We start from the raw sequence: 15,000 nt of genomic DNA, 5'->3' as shown, positions 1-15,000 counted from the left end.
ACCCAAGGACCTCCAGGAGATTCTGTAAGTATACAGTAATAATAATTGCTCTCTTGTTGTAAAGGGTGTGGTAAATAAAGTATGGTTATTTTCTATTTTTTATTTTATTGATTTATTTATTTTTATTGGGTGGGAGGCGCGCGCGGTGGCCTCATGGTTAGTGCGCTCGACTCCGGAGCAAATAGTCCAGGTTCGGGTCCTGGCCGGGAACATTGTGTTGTGGTCTTGGGCAAGACACTTTACTCCCACGGTGCCTCTCTCCACCCAGGTGTATAAATGGGTACCGGCGTAATGCTAGGGGTAATCCTGCGATGGACTAGCATCCCATCCAGGGGGGGAGTAGAAATACTCTTAGTCGCTTCATGCCATGGTAACTGGGATAAGCTCTGGCCTGATGGACCACTTGGCTCATATGCAGACTTAACCTATTTTTTATTGGTGGACAAAGTCAGTCCTTTTTAATGACATGCAAAGCTAGTTGTTGGGTGGAAGAAGAAACAGGCATTCCTAGTAAATTGCCAAGTAAAATAATTTTTGCCACAATTGCTTGTAATCTCACAATCTGATTGGCTAATTTGCCGTTGTCGATAAGACTCTAGGCAATGCTGTACACGTCATGCTCGCCACAATTTGTCAGGCAATGTAATAGCCAATCAGGAATGCTCATTTTGGGAAATAAACCAATCATCAAAAACTTTCTTTGGCGTTGAATATTGTGGTAAAAAAAAGAAATCGAAAGTGGTTCAGCGTTGTCTGAAGTCTTATCAACAAGGATATTCATCATCACAGTGGTCAAAATTTGTTGTGGACTCATTTTGACCACTGTGATGATGAATGTTGTTGTTGATAAGAGTACAGACAATGCTGAACCACTTTTGATTCATTAAAATTTAATTTTTAAATGAAGAAGAAGGTCTCAGCTACATTGCACTTATCAATGTTTAGGGAATGCGTGGAGATCCAGGACAAGATGGTCCTCAAGGACCAACAGGAGAAAGGGGAGATAATGGGACTAAAGGTGTTCCAGGACCAAAAGGAGACAAGGTATCATCATGACACTTACATTTTATCACGTTTTCTGTTCAGTGTGTTGCAACACACATGTTAATTTCTGGAAGTAAATGAGGTTGAACAAGAACTAGTCAGAACTTGATGCAAATACACATACATGTAGACATGGTCTTGGGTCTCTTCTTAGCAGCAGAGTTTTAAGCTTATCTTCATCATTGCCTATCACATCATTATTCCTTGCCATCACTGCCACCAGTAATTTTTTACTGCCCCCAACAACAACAACAACAACAGTACTGTCATCATTATCATCGTCATCAATCGTAATCATTACTGTCGTAACCTTAATTGCTCAAATTTGGAATTCCTCTTCGGTGGTAAGCTGAGGCTGTTGTCCTCTTTAATAACATCTAATGAATGCATGCTTGGTTTGGGCTGGCAACACTTCGGCCTTGGGTATTAATCATGTAATGCAGTCATTTGTAAATAAACAGGTAATGTACTGTACCACTACCAAAAAAGTACCCCTGTGTCTTGAACTAGGTTTTTGTAGTATAACTGATTTGTCATTTTGTTTTGTTTTTATCCATTCCTTTTTCTAAACAGGGAAACCGAGGAGAATTTCTCCAGCTTAGAGGGCCACAAGGGGATAAGGGTGAAAAAGGTGTTCCTGGAGAAAAGGGAGCGCCTATAAACTTTGAGGAATTAAATCAACTGAATGCCACTGTAATCAAAGTAAGAGAGCATTACCAATACTGGTAGGCCTTATGTACAATACAGTACAGTATGTTATGGTTCAAAATGTTTCAAACCAGTTCAATTTAGACTTTTCTCTGTCTACTATTCATTATCATAACCTGAAATAAAAGAAAATCAAAGTTGAACTGGTTTAGAAAATTTTGAACTGCAACATGTGCATTAAATTAAATGCTAATTTTACCAGAATCTGATAGTATCATTATAAAGCAACATTTGTTTTGAACTCTTGATGCTGACAATGCTTTGTAGGAAACTTAGCGCAAAGACCGTCCTTATCCTCTCGTACATAAAGTTTGGCGTTTTGTTCTCTAGAGGTTCATCACCTTCTCCAAATGTTTCATGAGCCAATTTGCTCTGAAACTATTTTCAACAGTAAAAGTTCCTCTTATTCTTGCGTCAACAGTGACATTCCTAACATAATTATACATACTGTAGCTATATAAGGAAACTTGCTTTGCTTTTTTTTTTTCAGGGTCCACCTGGTGAACCTGGAGAAAAGGTAAAAAAAATAATGCATGATTGTAAATATTTATCTGCAATGTAGCCATGCTAATCAACGTTATTGTTGAAAGTTATAATAATTGTCAAAGAGCATAATTTAATTTTTAATCTCTGATATTATTTTTTTTTCACAAGATACCAATAAATTAAATTAATCTTTCCATACAATCTTATGACAAACATTTTGTTTCCAACTTTTCTCCTTGACATTGCCTATTATGAACTGCACAAAGTGCCCTTAACTAGCTGTTATCTGACACATGACTGAGCTAGAAAATAACTTGGATTCATTCCTGACAAGTTTTTGTCACAAACTAGAGTGTGCTGCGTTTGTATTTTCAGATAACCTTTAAGAAGTTTGTGATGAGATCTTATAAATACAACCCATACTGTAGCTTAGTCATTGGTCTATGGCCAAATGACTGCTACCTTACTTTTGCTAACTCTTCAAAATGGCACTGTACAACACATAAAAGCTCAATGTTTATTACGGGAATTCTCTTTAATAAAAAAAAAATATGTAGATTGTTATTCATGAGTTTGTCCACTATAATTATATGCAGTAATTTGTGTTGAGTCATGGTACATATTTTCTTAACTTTCTAGGGAAATGCAGGTCCAGAAGGTGAAAAAGGAGAGAAAGGAGATCAGGGAGCCCCTGTATGTAACCAATGGTTTGTGTTATTCATAGTGCGACTTTCATATAACCTTGAAAGATAAACGTAAGAACAAAAACAAACATTTATGCAAAACATTCAATTGGCTTATCGAACAAAAACGAACGAATGCAAATTTTCATCGGCTTAGCAAACATGAAATGCAAACAACGTCATCTCTCCGTGGAACTTTCTGGAAAGCGATTGGCATTTCGCTTTGACATCATTTGAAACGCAGTAATGTGATTGGGCAATCGAACTGTCTACTGCCCATTAGGAGTTTCCTTGGCAGGAAGAAGGAGAAACAAATTGCAAACACTTTTTCAAGGTCATACGAACTAGTTGCTCTAACCTTTTCTGTCATAATAACATTGTTCTCATTTCCAATGTTCTTGTACTAAAAGCTTCCATATCAATATTCTTGGCTCATGCAAATTCAAATTGTGGTTTGTAGGGGAATGCGGGAATGCTAGTGGTCAAAAGGTCAGAATTAAAGATTGTTAGTCTTTTGAAACAAAAAACAAAATGATGGAAAGGCTATTTGCAGGATTCTTGAGCCTCTTCAAATGATACAATATTATTTAGAGCCTTATTGGAACCAGTAGATTGTGGACCCTTTTGGACAGAGTACAGCTCTGGTGAATTAAAGTTCAAGAAAAATGTTAACCTGCATAGTAGAAGCAAGCAGTGAAGCTGTGAGAAGGCTATTATGGAACTAAGCTGCTTCAACCATTGTTATGGAACTAAGCCACCATGCACCTCGTTACTCACTTTCACGGTGTCGCTGCTCAAAATCTTGCACATTCCACAACAACCACCAACTACTTCGGCTCTAAAAATGTAAGTTGACATTTCCCGGAGTCTTGATCCTGAACCAAAGCCTTTAAAAATTCTGGGGTGAAGTTCCAAATCTTTTCAGTCTTGAAGTGCAAACAGGTAAAGGTGTTTTGACAATACAGTATTTTTAGGGCAGTTACTTATATGTTTCAGGGTCCTGATGGTCTCCAAGGAGAGACCGGGCGACAAGGTGATCAAGGCCAGAAGGGTGAACAGGTAAGCTTTTTGAACATTTAACTGGTACTTACTGTAAAAGTCCAATGTTGTTTTGCAGCATTACAAGGCACTGACAGAGCGACTAATTGTTGATATAATTATGTTCTTTTGGGCTGTTGGACACCACCTGGCTACAATAAACATGAAGAAGCTTCTTTTTTGGTATATACATGTAAAGGCTGGAAACACAAAACAAGACAGACACAGTTAAAAATAAAAAAGGGAAAAGTATATGTACAATGTCGGGTTCACAAACAGCTCAATGATTTCAGTTAAGCCATGGAGAACAAGCCTGTTGAACTATTAATAATATTCACCTGCCTTGTTTTTCAGTGAGGCTGGTGATTAATGTGAAATGGATTCTCTTGTGGCAGCTTAAGCCTTGCTACATCAAACTTGTTTGGCTATGTTATTCTGTTCTGTAATAATTATTATTAAGGCCGATGTATCAAAGAATGAATCATACATGGAGGAAGCACACTCTGCGAGCCAGCGAGGCATGTTGACTTGCATTCAAGTCAAAGCACCCATTTCAAGTGGCGCTGATAAACAGCATTTAAGTCTAAGCACCCATTTTAAAATGGTTAGCATTCAATAACTGTATGGCTAGCTTGTTGGCTTGCTTATTTTTGGTCATGCCTCGCTGGCTTGCATACATGTATTTGTAACACTCCATATGTGTTCTTGATCTCCGCAATTTTGATTGCTTCTATATTGTCCACATGCCCTATTCTCTAAATTTTGATTGACATCCTGGCTCCTCTAAAAGTGTTGGCCCGACTCAACAAAAATCTGTTGCACTACAACAGATTTTCTAAATCTAACCAATTTCTTTTTCACAAATCGGCTGCAAATTAGATGTCAAAATACACTTTCAATTTGTGCTGCGATAAAGTCAGACAAATCGTAGCATGTAAACCGGCCTTTGCAGAATCCGACTCCCCTGTCTCTTGGGTCAAATGTTAAAATTTGAAGGGATCGATGACTTAGAACCATTGCAGACCCAACCTTGTCAATGCTTGGGGTAACTGTATTCTTCCTAAGATAGCTGCTACAAACTTCGTATTGGAAATAGATTGCAGCTTGGAAGTAGGGCCAAAAATTTATTTCTCCTGGGCTTTCAAAAATGAAATCTAATAACAAGTGGCTATCAAGAGCAATATTGCAAGAAGGTCAACATTAATATATGTTATTGTAACAAAATACATGTAATTATACATGAGAAAATTTTAAAGTGCTCTGTGTACTATGACCAAAGACTCATTTTCATTTTTATTATGATTTAACTATGTTAATTTAATGGTCCGCCATTATTAACTTTAAAATCTTGAGAGAGCTAGATCAAGGAGAAAATGACATCATAAACTCATTAGTTTAAGAAGGCAACATTTTCATGTGTATGCAGCTGAATTAACATGCAGCACTTGCAGGAGTTAAATGGGCTTTAATTCAGACTTTAAAACCCCTGTTTTGCACATGTAATAAGCTGCGTTTACACGCTGAAACTTCAAGCTAGTGAGTAAATGACACATTCTCCCTAGATCCAACCCAATTGGTCAGTTTGAAACGTGAATAGTGGGGGACTGTGAAATCCAAAACATACACTCAAATTAAACACTGGCCTTTGAATAAAAATCAAATCTCATATTTTTGCCAGTCAAGTGTAGGGCAATCACACTTTCAAAATCTGAAGAAAAAAGGACATGATTTTTTATCATAATAGCACTAAGGTTGCCATGGCAAATGCAAGTAATGGCAGCTGCAGCATGCTAAACTTGTAAAACAAATTAAAAGTGTTTGGTTGGACAGAAACTTGAATTTCAGTGATGTGATTTACTATTATTGTTTTACTACAGGGAGATGCTGGTCCACCTGGAGAGAGAGGAGCTGACGGAGAAAAGGTGTGGGTTTAACATCTGTTATGGAACACTATCAACATATCTGTTTCCTGCTACAGTGTACCTGGAATGCTCCTCATTCCTTTGTGTGGCAAAAACAAGCCACCCCTTTGTTGCTCCTGCATTGGCGTTTCAATGTTATTATACATGTAGTTCAGTAGTAGAGGGACTTGTTATGAAACTCTGAAAACTTCAAAAGCAAGAACAGTGACATTGCACTGCATGTTACTGTAACTTGACCATGACCATCCGTGACACACATTTTAGAACGCAGTGTGCCCAGATGCAGATATTGTATTGTAAGTTGCAGCAGAGGCGTGTTTGGCTTTCAGACTAAAGAATGTTTACATTCTTAATAAGCTGATCCACACACTGCAGTTCTTATTTTTTTAAGCTGTTAAGTCTTTTTGTCATCATTTTCTTTCATCCAGCTACATGTATATTAAATTTCTGGTCAGTTTTAAACAACAGTAAGGAAAGATGTGAAATAAAAAATGCAATCGAAGGAAACAGTCTTCTGAATAACATTAGAGTATATTGAACAATTATTCCGTGAGCACGCTTGTTGGATGTGAGATTATAGATAGCCAACAAGGCATGTAGCGCCGAGTTGGCTATAATCATCTCATATCCAACAAGCGCGAGTGGAATTGTTTTATTAAAAACACCTCCAAAATATAAAAAAACTAGACTACAAAAATAAAAAGGCCCAAAAAATCATGCATATGCTTGCCGTGTTTGTAGATCATGGTATAATGGCTCATAACCCATGATGGCTTAGCCAATCAAAACTCTCAAATTGCATTATCCAATGATCCAGTTTTTAAAAATATATAATATTCTTTGAGTCCAATGGTGTGGTGATATGTTTTCCAGTTCTAAAGGTGAAAGAAACTGAGTTTTTTTTTTAAATTTATGATGACATTGGTCCTCCATTACAGGGAGAAATGGGCCCTAAAGGAGATCAAGGCTCACCAGGTGCTTCTGGACCCGTGGGACAGATGGGCCCACAAGGTGAACCAGGACCAGCTGGCAACAAGGGAGACCCAGTAAGTGACTTTTGACTTCATGAATTTTTTAAATTTTGCACAATTTTATTTAGCACCACAAGTAAACGGGGTTGGCCAGATTTACCCCACTTCGTCAGCAATCTTTCTAACTCCCTCTCTCCATCTCGCTCGATTCATGCCATCCTTTTTCTCCAAACCAACACTCTTGCTCTCTTTCTCCACTTGCGTCTTCCACGTCTCCTTTGGTTGTCCTCGCTTCCTCTTGCCCTTCACTTCAAACTCGAACGCTTTTCTCAGAACATGCCCATCATTTCTCCTCAACACATGCCCGTACCATCTCACTCCATTTGCCTTTGCCATCTTAACCACTGTTTCCTTCAATCCCAACATCTCCATCAGGTCCTCTGTCCTCTTTTTCTCCATCAGTTTTGCACCACACATTGCTCTTACCATTGCTCTCTCAGTCCTTCTCAAAATTGCTATCTCATTTTCCCTCAGACGCCATGTCTCACTCCCATATAACATCACCACTCTTAGTGCCAATTTTTCTCATGCAATTTGAAATAAATAAGCACAAGTAATTTTTTTCAAAGACGACCAAACAGCAATTTACATACAGACATACATACTTAATTGACCACCCCCCATAGGTGCTTTTCAGGGCCAAAAAAATTTACGAGTGCTCATTTATTCCAAACTGCACAAGGAAAACCATGTGATTACTTATTAATAATATACATGAAAAAATTGGTGAAGCAGAAGAAATGCATGCGTATATCACGCAATCAGGGAGAAATTTCGCTGTAAATTGGGCCATCCAGGGTGTATGCTTGATTTCAAAACAAAAGATTTGATTGGTTCTGACCAAACCCTATTGTTTATTATCCAATCATAATCTAAAATTTTGATGTGTAATTTGCACTGGTATTACACTTTTTGCACTGTTGTTACACCTGAACTGCACTTCTCCTAGCCAATCAGAATTGAGTAATTTGTTTGTGTATATTTAATCATTTATATCCAGCAAGCCCGAGTAGAATAAATGTTTTATTAAAAACTCCAGGATCAACAGCATTGTTGTCTGAAGTATTGATTTCTGCCTCAGTCAATTCCGGTCCAAAACGGCCATGTTTTTTCAGAGCTGCAAAAATGTTTTCAGCTCGCTTTATTGCTGATGCGTTCCTTGACCATAATTTATTAGGTACAGCAGGTAGATGAACTGATAGCCTGTGTCCGGCAAGCCAATAAAAATGCTGGAAATCTGATATCTGTAGTTCAGTTTTTAATAATATTAATTAAGTTGTGAAATACAGGTTCAGTCTATCCTAATGACGTTGCTTGACTGTGTAAAATAGGGTCCTGTAGGAGTTGGTCCTCCTGGTCCAAGTGGACCGAAGGGGGACACAGGCCCCAAGGGTTTCCCGGGTGTCAGAGGATTCAAAGGATCACCAGGCATTCAAGGCCCAAGAGGAAATGATGGTCCCCCGGGACCCAAAGGATCTGTAGGGGACCCTGGACCAACAGGACCACCTGGTGGACCTGGATTACCAGGTAATATTACTATTAATTAAGTAGAGTTCATGTAGGATAACTTGTTCCTGTGGTATAGTAAAATCCACGAAAAAGGAAAGGACAGGAACTTCATTTAAATGTTCAGTCGCTCTGGTGCTGGAGCATTAATTGGGGATGTTGCAAACTGAAATTACCAGTAACAATTGCTGTAACAAAAGGCAAGTCAAATAATGGTTTTTGAGGAGAGGGGAAACTGGAGTACCCAGAGGAAACCTCTCTGTGCAGAGTAGAGAACCAACAAACTCAACCCACATATGACGCCAAATCTGGGAATGGAACCTGAGCCACATTGGTGGGAGGCGAGTGCTCTCCACTGCGTCATCCCTGCAGCCTTTAAGTAACTGTCCATTTTAAAGTTCAGCCTAAATAGATCCTTACATAAAATTTAATGGAAACTATCACCAGAAAAATATTGATGAAGAAATCTCATTTCTTAAATAGGTTCTTACTTTCTGAAGGAAGAAATCATGTTGTAGATAGCAGAATTTAATGGTGTTTGGCCTTCTTCCCCTATGCTGCAGTCAGATTTTCCCTATCCCTTACATGAAATTTGAATAAAATTTAAATTCAGGATTAAGAAGTTTTTTTATTACATAAAAAGGACTATAATAGGTGAAATCGAAAGATCTCATGAATCTTCAGAACATCAATCAATAATTATTATTATTGGCCTTATTTGCCAAAGTGCACATATTTTTTTAGAAAATAAGAACCTGTTTCAAATTTTAGGGTCAACAGGTTCTTCTTCTTCTTCTTCTTGTGTCTAACTGACACATTTTAGCTAGGCTAACAGGTTCGGGAAAAATCGGTTCTTACTTGCGGGGTTTTACTGTATTTAGGGGATAAAATGCAATGCTCAAATACCTCAAGTATCTTTTTTGGACATTTGAGTTTTTGTGTTATGCAAATTAGCTAATTGATGTTGTCATCAGTGGTTCCACTGAAAGGTGGATCACAAAAACAAGAATATCTCTAAAAAGTCCCCATTAAGAAAGTGCAAGATGGTGCAAAGTATGATGTAACCATGGCAACGCTTTTGGCTCCAGCCCCTTTTGGTTGTAAATGAAATGTCTTGTTAATGTCACTGTTCCTTGGTATCAACATAGTTAGCTTTTAACGCATAACGTAAGGTGCAATAGAACGAGACTACAGACGTATTGGCGTTTTTTGAGGGGAACACTGCCTTGTGACTGGTTAGCCTATGCGACTTCCGGATTGCGTGATATAGAACAACCTCACTTATCTTCCCGGCACTACAAGCTGATTGGTAAACAGCACGTGCTGGATTGGACAAGAGTATTGGTAGCGAGCAATGTACAAAGGCAAACGAGCCAACAAGCTTGGGGGAAGTCGCTGCGCAGACTTAACCGCACCTCGCAGGAGTGACCCAATTTTAATGAAGGCAAGGCGATAAACCCAACCCATCTCCAAAGGGAGGGAGGGAGGCAGGAACGCGTTCTAGAGAACCTCCCCTTCATGTGCATTTCATGTGCATTTAGCTGGTAAAGAGAAAGCTTCAAATATCTTAAAAACCCGCACTTCAAATCAGCGAGACAAACAGCTGCAGTGAACGGGATTGAGATGTTAGTGTGAATATTTTCTTTTTCTCAATATGGCCAAAGAGGCTTGAAAATTTACGAACGCATTAGTTGGATAATACTGTTCATCCACAGACAATGAGTACTTTTAGAGTTGTAGAACCAGAACTAGCGTTACAGAACATTCCAGCTTTGAAACCCACGTTTTGGCGGGCTCACAGCTTGAGAAACAGTTGCAGAAGGCGCCGTTCTGTTCACGTGAGTCAAATTTTCATGGCTACTATTTACGCTGTTTACTGCGCAGTAAAACTAGTGCTGTTCAAATATAGGCTTGTAAAATGTGATAGTTTCAAAGAAATTTTAAAATATTTGAGGTTAGGATACTTAAAGAAGTTAAATTTTCAAAAAATGCAATAATTAGCTTTAAAATATTACTGGTTTGGAATAACGGAGGCCATAAACATTAACTAAGTTTTGGATGTCGGATACCCAGTATCCGGACAGTGTTTTTAGGTTAGGGTTAGGTTAGGGTTTTCGTGCAAAATCCTTGAATTAGCTGCGTACACTATCCGGACAAGACTTATTAAAAATAAACATTTGAAAAGGATGTTATAGGGAAAAGAACAAAAATAAATCGCTTTTGTTAGTTTCTTTTTTTGTCTTTTCTCTTCACAGCCCTAGACTATCCTTGATCAGCCGCTCGCGTAGTTCTCCCCACCATACCCTAGTAATTTATTATGTTTTGTTTCAAGATGCTAGGTTACGTTCCCAAGCCGATTTATATTTTTGGAATCGGATGCCAGACTACTTTGAAAGAGCAAGATGGGCTTAAAAGTCGCTTTCCTGTCCAAATTTATGTTTAATTACGTTGTTCTTGTAGTGTCCGGATACTGGGCACGCTGTCCGGATACTGGGCAACATTCGAGCTCTGCAAAAATATTAATTTCATGACGGATACAAAGGTAAAAAACTTAAATATTTTTTTCGTCATATTACAGACTAAATAGACTGTCTTTGGGCCAAATTTCAGAACTCTTGCGACTAAGGAAGGAAAGTTACAACATTTCTAAACTGAAGTGTCCGGATACTGGGCAACATACTGTACGCGACTAGTTTTTGCACTAAATTTTTAACCAACACGCCAAAAATAAATTTATCGTTTGATCTGTGGTTTGGTTCGTTCGGTTTGAATGGTTTCCTTCACTTTAATCGTTCGTTAAAGATATTTCTTTTGTACATAACCGAAAATACACATTAAAATTCCACTAGCCGTGAAATGCACGCAAACAAAACAACTGGCTCCTTCTGCTTCACTAAACAAGTTTGGTTGCCTAGCACGTGACAATTTTTATTCAATACGTGACTAATTCTCTCACGCAAAGTACAAACTTTAAACCCTCGAAACCTTTAAAACACTTCAAACCTTTCTTTTTTTCCATTCTTTCAAACGATAGCTGCCGCGCACCAAACGAACGATAGAAAGGTTAAAGCGATACAAACGATAGAAACGAAATTAAAAGTGCAATGTTTCGGATCAAAATGTAACGTCCAACGAAAAATTTTCGGATTCCACCAACTTTGTCTTTGTGCTGTGCACTAACAAAGCAAAATCAACACAAGGAAAGTATCAAAATAAACAGAAGACATAATAGACAAGCTATTGTTTTCGTTATTATTACAGATAAATACTTTGTAACAAAGAAATAACAGATAAACTTCGGGTATCGTCGGTAAGCGTTTGACAAGCAATACCGTGCGCAAGGCCAAATTTATACGTAAGTCATCTTTTGTCCTTGTTTTGCTCACTTTTTGTATACAATCAAAATATTATATTTTTGCACAATTGAAAAAGAAATCTTATTGATCACTGCAATAATTTAACTTTTTTAAAATATCTCTAGCGCAAAAACCTCGTTTTAGGAAAAGACTAACTGCTTGACTCGAAGTTACAATCCCATCTTCATCTCGCAGTGAATGTTCCCGGTTTTTGTGAACGCGTTCAAAGGAACGCGTTCTTTTTCTTGTAAATGCGTTACATGGAACGCGTCCAATGGAACCACAAGAGAACAGAGCTGGAACGGATTCGGAACGGGTATAGAACAGATATAGAACGGATAAGAGAACGGAAATTGAACGGAAATTGAACGAATATGTAACACGTTCTGTTCAGCGTTCCCTGTTAGGTTAATTCTGAGCGGTACTGTAGTTGGTTTACTATAGAAGACAAACTGCCAAGTGAACCTTGGACGGCTAACTGAGGCTTTCTATTAAAGTAGCCAGTTGTACTGCTTCTTCTATGAGCAGGTTGGTATTACACATGCTCTTTACAGTTATGAATGAGGCCTTAACAGATTTGGCCAATGCAGGTGTACGTTATAAACTGATATCTAGGAACAAAGTCACTATGTCCTCATTTTATTTACAACAAAACCATTGATTTTATGACCTTGAACGACCGACTACAAAGAACACAAAGATAACTAACCCGACATGAATAGCCCCTTTTAGTATGGTCACGTTCCATTAACCGTATTTTACTGATGGGGCAGTAAAATCTCATATGTCAATGTGAAATCAGCTGAGACAGACAGTCCTGCTCAAGAGACACAATAGAGCCCGGGTTTCTGTAGGTCTTCAACTCATCGAGTGTGAATGGTGTTTGGTTAAGACAAAAAGTGGAAACACCAGTTCCACACAAACTTGAGCTGGAAGCAAAACGGTTGTCATGGCAACTGTGCAATGGGTGTCATTTTATACATTGATTGATAAACAGGTTAAAGTTAAGAATCCAATCCCACCAACGCTTTGGCCAACACGTCGGCCAACGCGTCAGTCGACACACCACCAACACACTACCAGCGCGTCAGCACACACTACTGACACATCAGCCGACACACTACCGGCGTGTTGGTCGACATCCAAGTAGCTGGGTATGTATTCATACAGGGTACCACACATCCACTTCAACTTCTTCTTGACCAAAGCCCACACGCCTTCGATGGTATTGGTGTGTGCACCACTGTCGGGGTCAGCAAAGTTTTTGGAATGATTTACTGATACATGGATATATTCTAGCTGGTTGTTTCTAGGGTAAACAAATCATAGCACGATTAAGGAGTCCCTAAGCATCAGTGACATAAAAAGCGGAGAGCCGCAGGGAATATTCGCATGCCCAGGAGAGGGAATAATATGCAGAATAATATAATGTAATGAACTATGAGACAAAATAACCAAACTAAAATAAAATAGATGAGAATAGCAAGACATAAAAATTTGCAAGACAATGCACAGCCATAGCGATTAAAGGAGACAAAGCTTTCAGTTGGTTGGGAGGGTGGGAAAAATGCAATCTAAAAGAGTGCGATCCAAGGCACTTGCTTGAAGAGCAAAGCTGAAATGTGGCTGACTAATGGTATGGGGTTTACATAAGGCGAGACATGTGAGAATCGTGTGATGTTGTGGAAAATTACTGGAAGCGTTGGCAGCCACTTTACATTGTAAAAGTGAAAGTACTTTGACCTACACAATGAGCTATTGACTACTTGACAAGCCTTCATTGCAAGGGTGAGGAGAGTAGAGTAAAATAGGGACAAGTGAGGAAAAAAAGAGTACTCCCTTAGGACCCATTAACCCCAGTTAAGAGCTGAAACTTATAATTTATTATTAACATTTATCATTTTTATATCAAGTAGTAATAATAATAATAATAATAATATTATTATTATTATTATTATTATTATTGCTCGGAGAGAGTTTTAATTGAGTGTTGTAAAACCAAAACCAAAGTAATTACTTTGGCCAATCAAAAAGGACTGAGGCAATCCGGCAAACCAATCAAAACTCAAAGTAATTACAAGTAACCGACACAAAGCGTGAGCAAATGTGCACGCGTGAGCCACGATTGGTTTTGATTTCACTTCTGATTGGTTGAAAAAAATGGCGTGAGGACTTTGAACAAATCAGTGAGTGCATTAATCATAAACCAAAGTAATTATCTAATTACTTTCGACACTCAATCGAAAACCGCTCTATTAGCATGTATTTGCTACTTAAAATTCAAGTGTAAATAAAGTTTGTTGTATTTTATTGTAACAATGTATTTTATGTATTAACACATGAAAGTAACTCATACATGTGTGTTTCTAAAAGGAAAAAAAACAAAGGATGACTGAACTCTGTCAACTGAAGAATTGTAATAAAATGTGAAATAATTAAAACATGTTTGGTATTAACATGATAACATGTAGCTGTTGTACAAACTAATATTGCAACTGGTTAGCTTATAATAGATCTAATCTCAGTGCATGATTGTGGCATACAGTCGTTTCAACATTGCCAATGTTAAAAAAAAATGTTCTTTTATTTTGTAATAATTTATTATTTTTATTATTATTATTTTTATTATAATATTATGAGGTTTTCTTTAACCCATTGACCCCTGAGAATGGCACTTTCAAAGACTTTACTTGTCAGAGTGGGGGGGGGGGGTGTCCTAGGGTGTTTGAGGTGTGAGTGGGTTAACCCATTGACTCCCAGGGGTTCCCCATTGACGAGTAAAATTCTCTGGCGTTAGACAAAGTAACATAGAAAGTCTTGCCGGTTTTAGGCCGGTTTGGACATCAAAAGGTTAATGATACGACATTGGATTTTTATTGGGAGGAGACTTAACTCCCTCTAAAATACAAATTTACTAATAGTAATAATTACTATTAGTAATAATTATATACAATATGAGTGGCAGATCTTTGCCTCGAGTTTGTAAATGTGATACAGATCTGACGAGAATATTGTATATAAGTTATTAAATGTCAGCATTCAAGTGTTAATGTACACTAGGTATTTTTGATGATTTAAGACATTTTAACAGGGAAAATTGAAAGAAACGTTTATGTAAATGAAGAGAAATCTGTATCAGATTTAATTCATGTGAATTTTATTTCTCATTTGATGTTACTTGATTTGTCTCATCAAAATCATCAAAACTCATATTAAGAACTTTGTG

At 37.9% G+C, this 15,000-nt stretch overlaps 1 protein-coding gene across 1 annotated transcript in view; it reads left to right on the top strand.

Annotated features, from left to right (window-relative positions):
- Nucleotides 1-15,000, top strand: part of LOC137982585 (collagen alpha-1(IV) chain-like) — a 75,451-nt gene that overhangs the window by 14,392 nt on the left and 46,059 nt on the right. The window contains exons 11-19 of the mRNA XM_068829698.1: nucleotides 1-24; nucleotides 946-1,044; nucleotides 1,618-1,746; nucleotides 2,243-2,269; nucleotides 2,878-2,931; nucleotides 3,918-3,980; nucleotides 5,837-5,881; nucleotides 6,820-6,927; nucleotides 8,244-8,439. The exon at nucleotides 1-24 is cut by the window's left edge and continues 12 nt beyond it. Of these exons, the coding sequence (XP_068685799.1) occupies nucleotides 1-24; nucleotides 946-1,044; nucleotides 1,618-1,746; nucleotides 2,243-2,269; nucleotides 2,878-2,931; nucleotides 3,918-3,980; nucleotides 5,837-5,881; nucleotides 6,820-6,927; nucleotides 8,244-8,439 (745 nt within the window). The remainder of the gene's footprint in view (nucleotides 25-945; nucleotides 1,045-1,617; nucleotides 1,747-2,242; nucleotides 2,270-2,877; nucleotides 2,932-3,917; nucleotides 3,981-5,836; nucleotides 5,882-6,819; nucleotides 6,928-8,243; nucleotides 8,440-15,000) is intronic.

The sequence above is a fragment of the Montipora foliosa genome, chromosome 13, assembly GCF_036669935.1.
Source record: "Montipora foliosa isolate CH-2021 chromosome 13, ASM3666993v2, whole genome shotgun sequence".
Taxonomy (NCBI): domain Eukaryota; kingdom Metazoa; phylum Cnidaria; class Anthozoa; order Scleractinia; family Acroporidae; genus Montipora; species Montipora foliosa.
The sequence above is the reverse complement of the archived record's forward strand: the minus strand, read 5'-3'. Positions and strand labels throughout refer to the sequence as shown.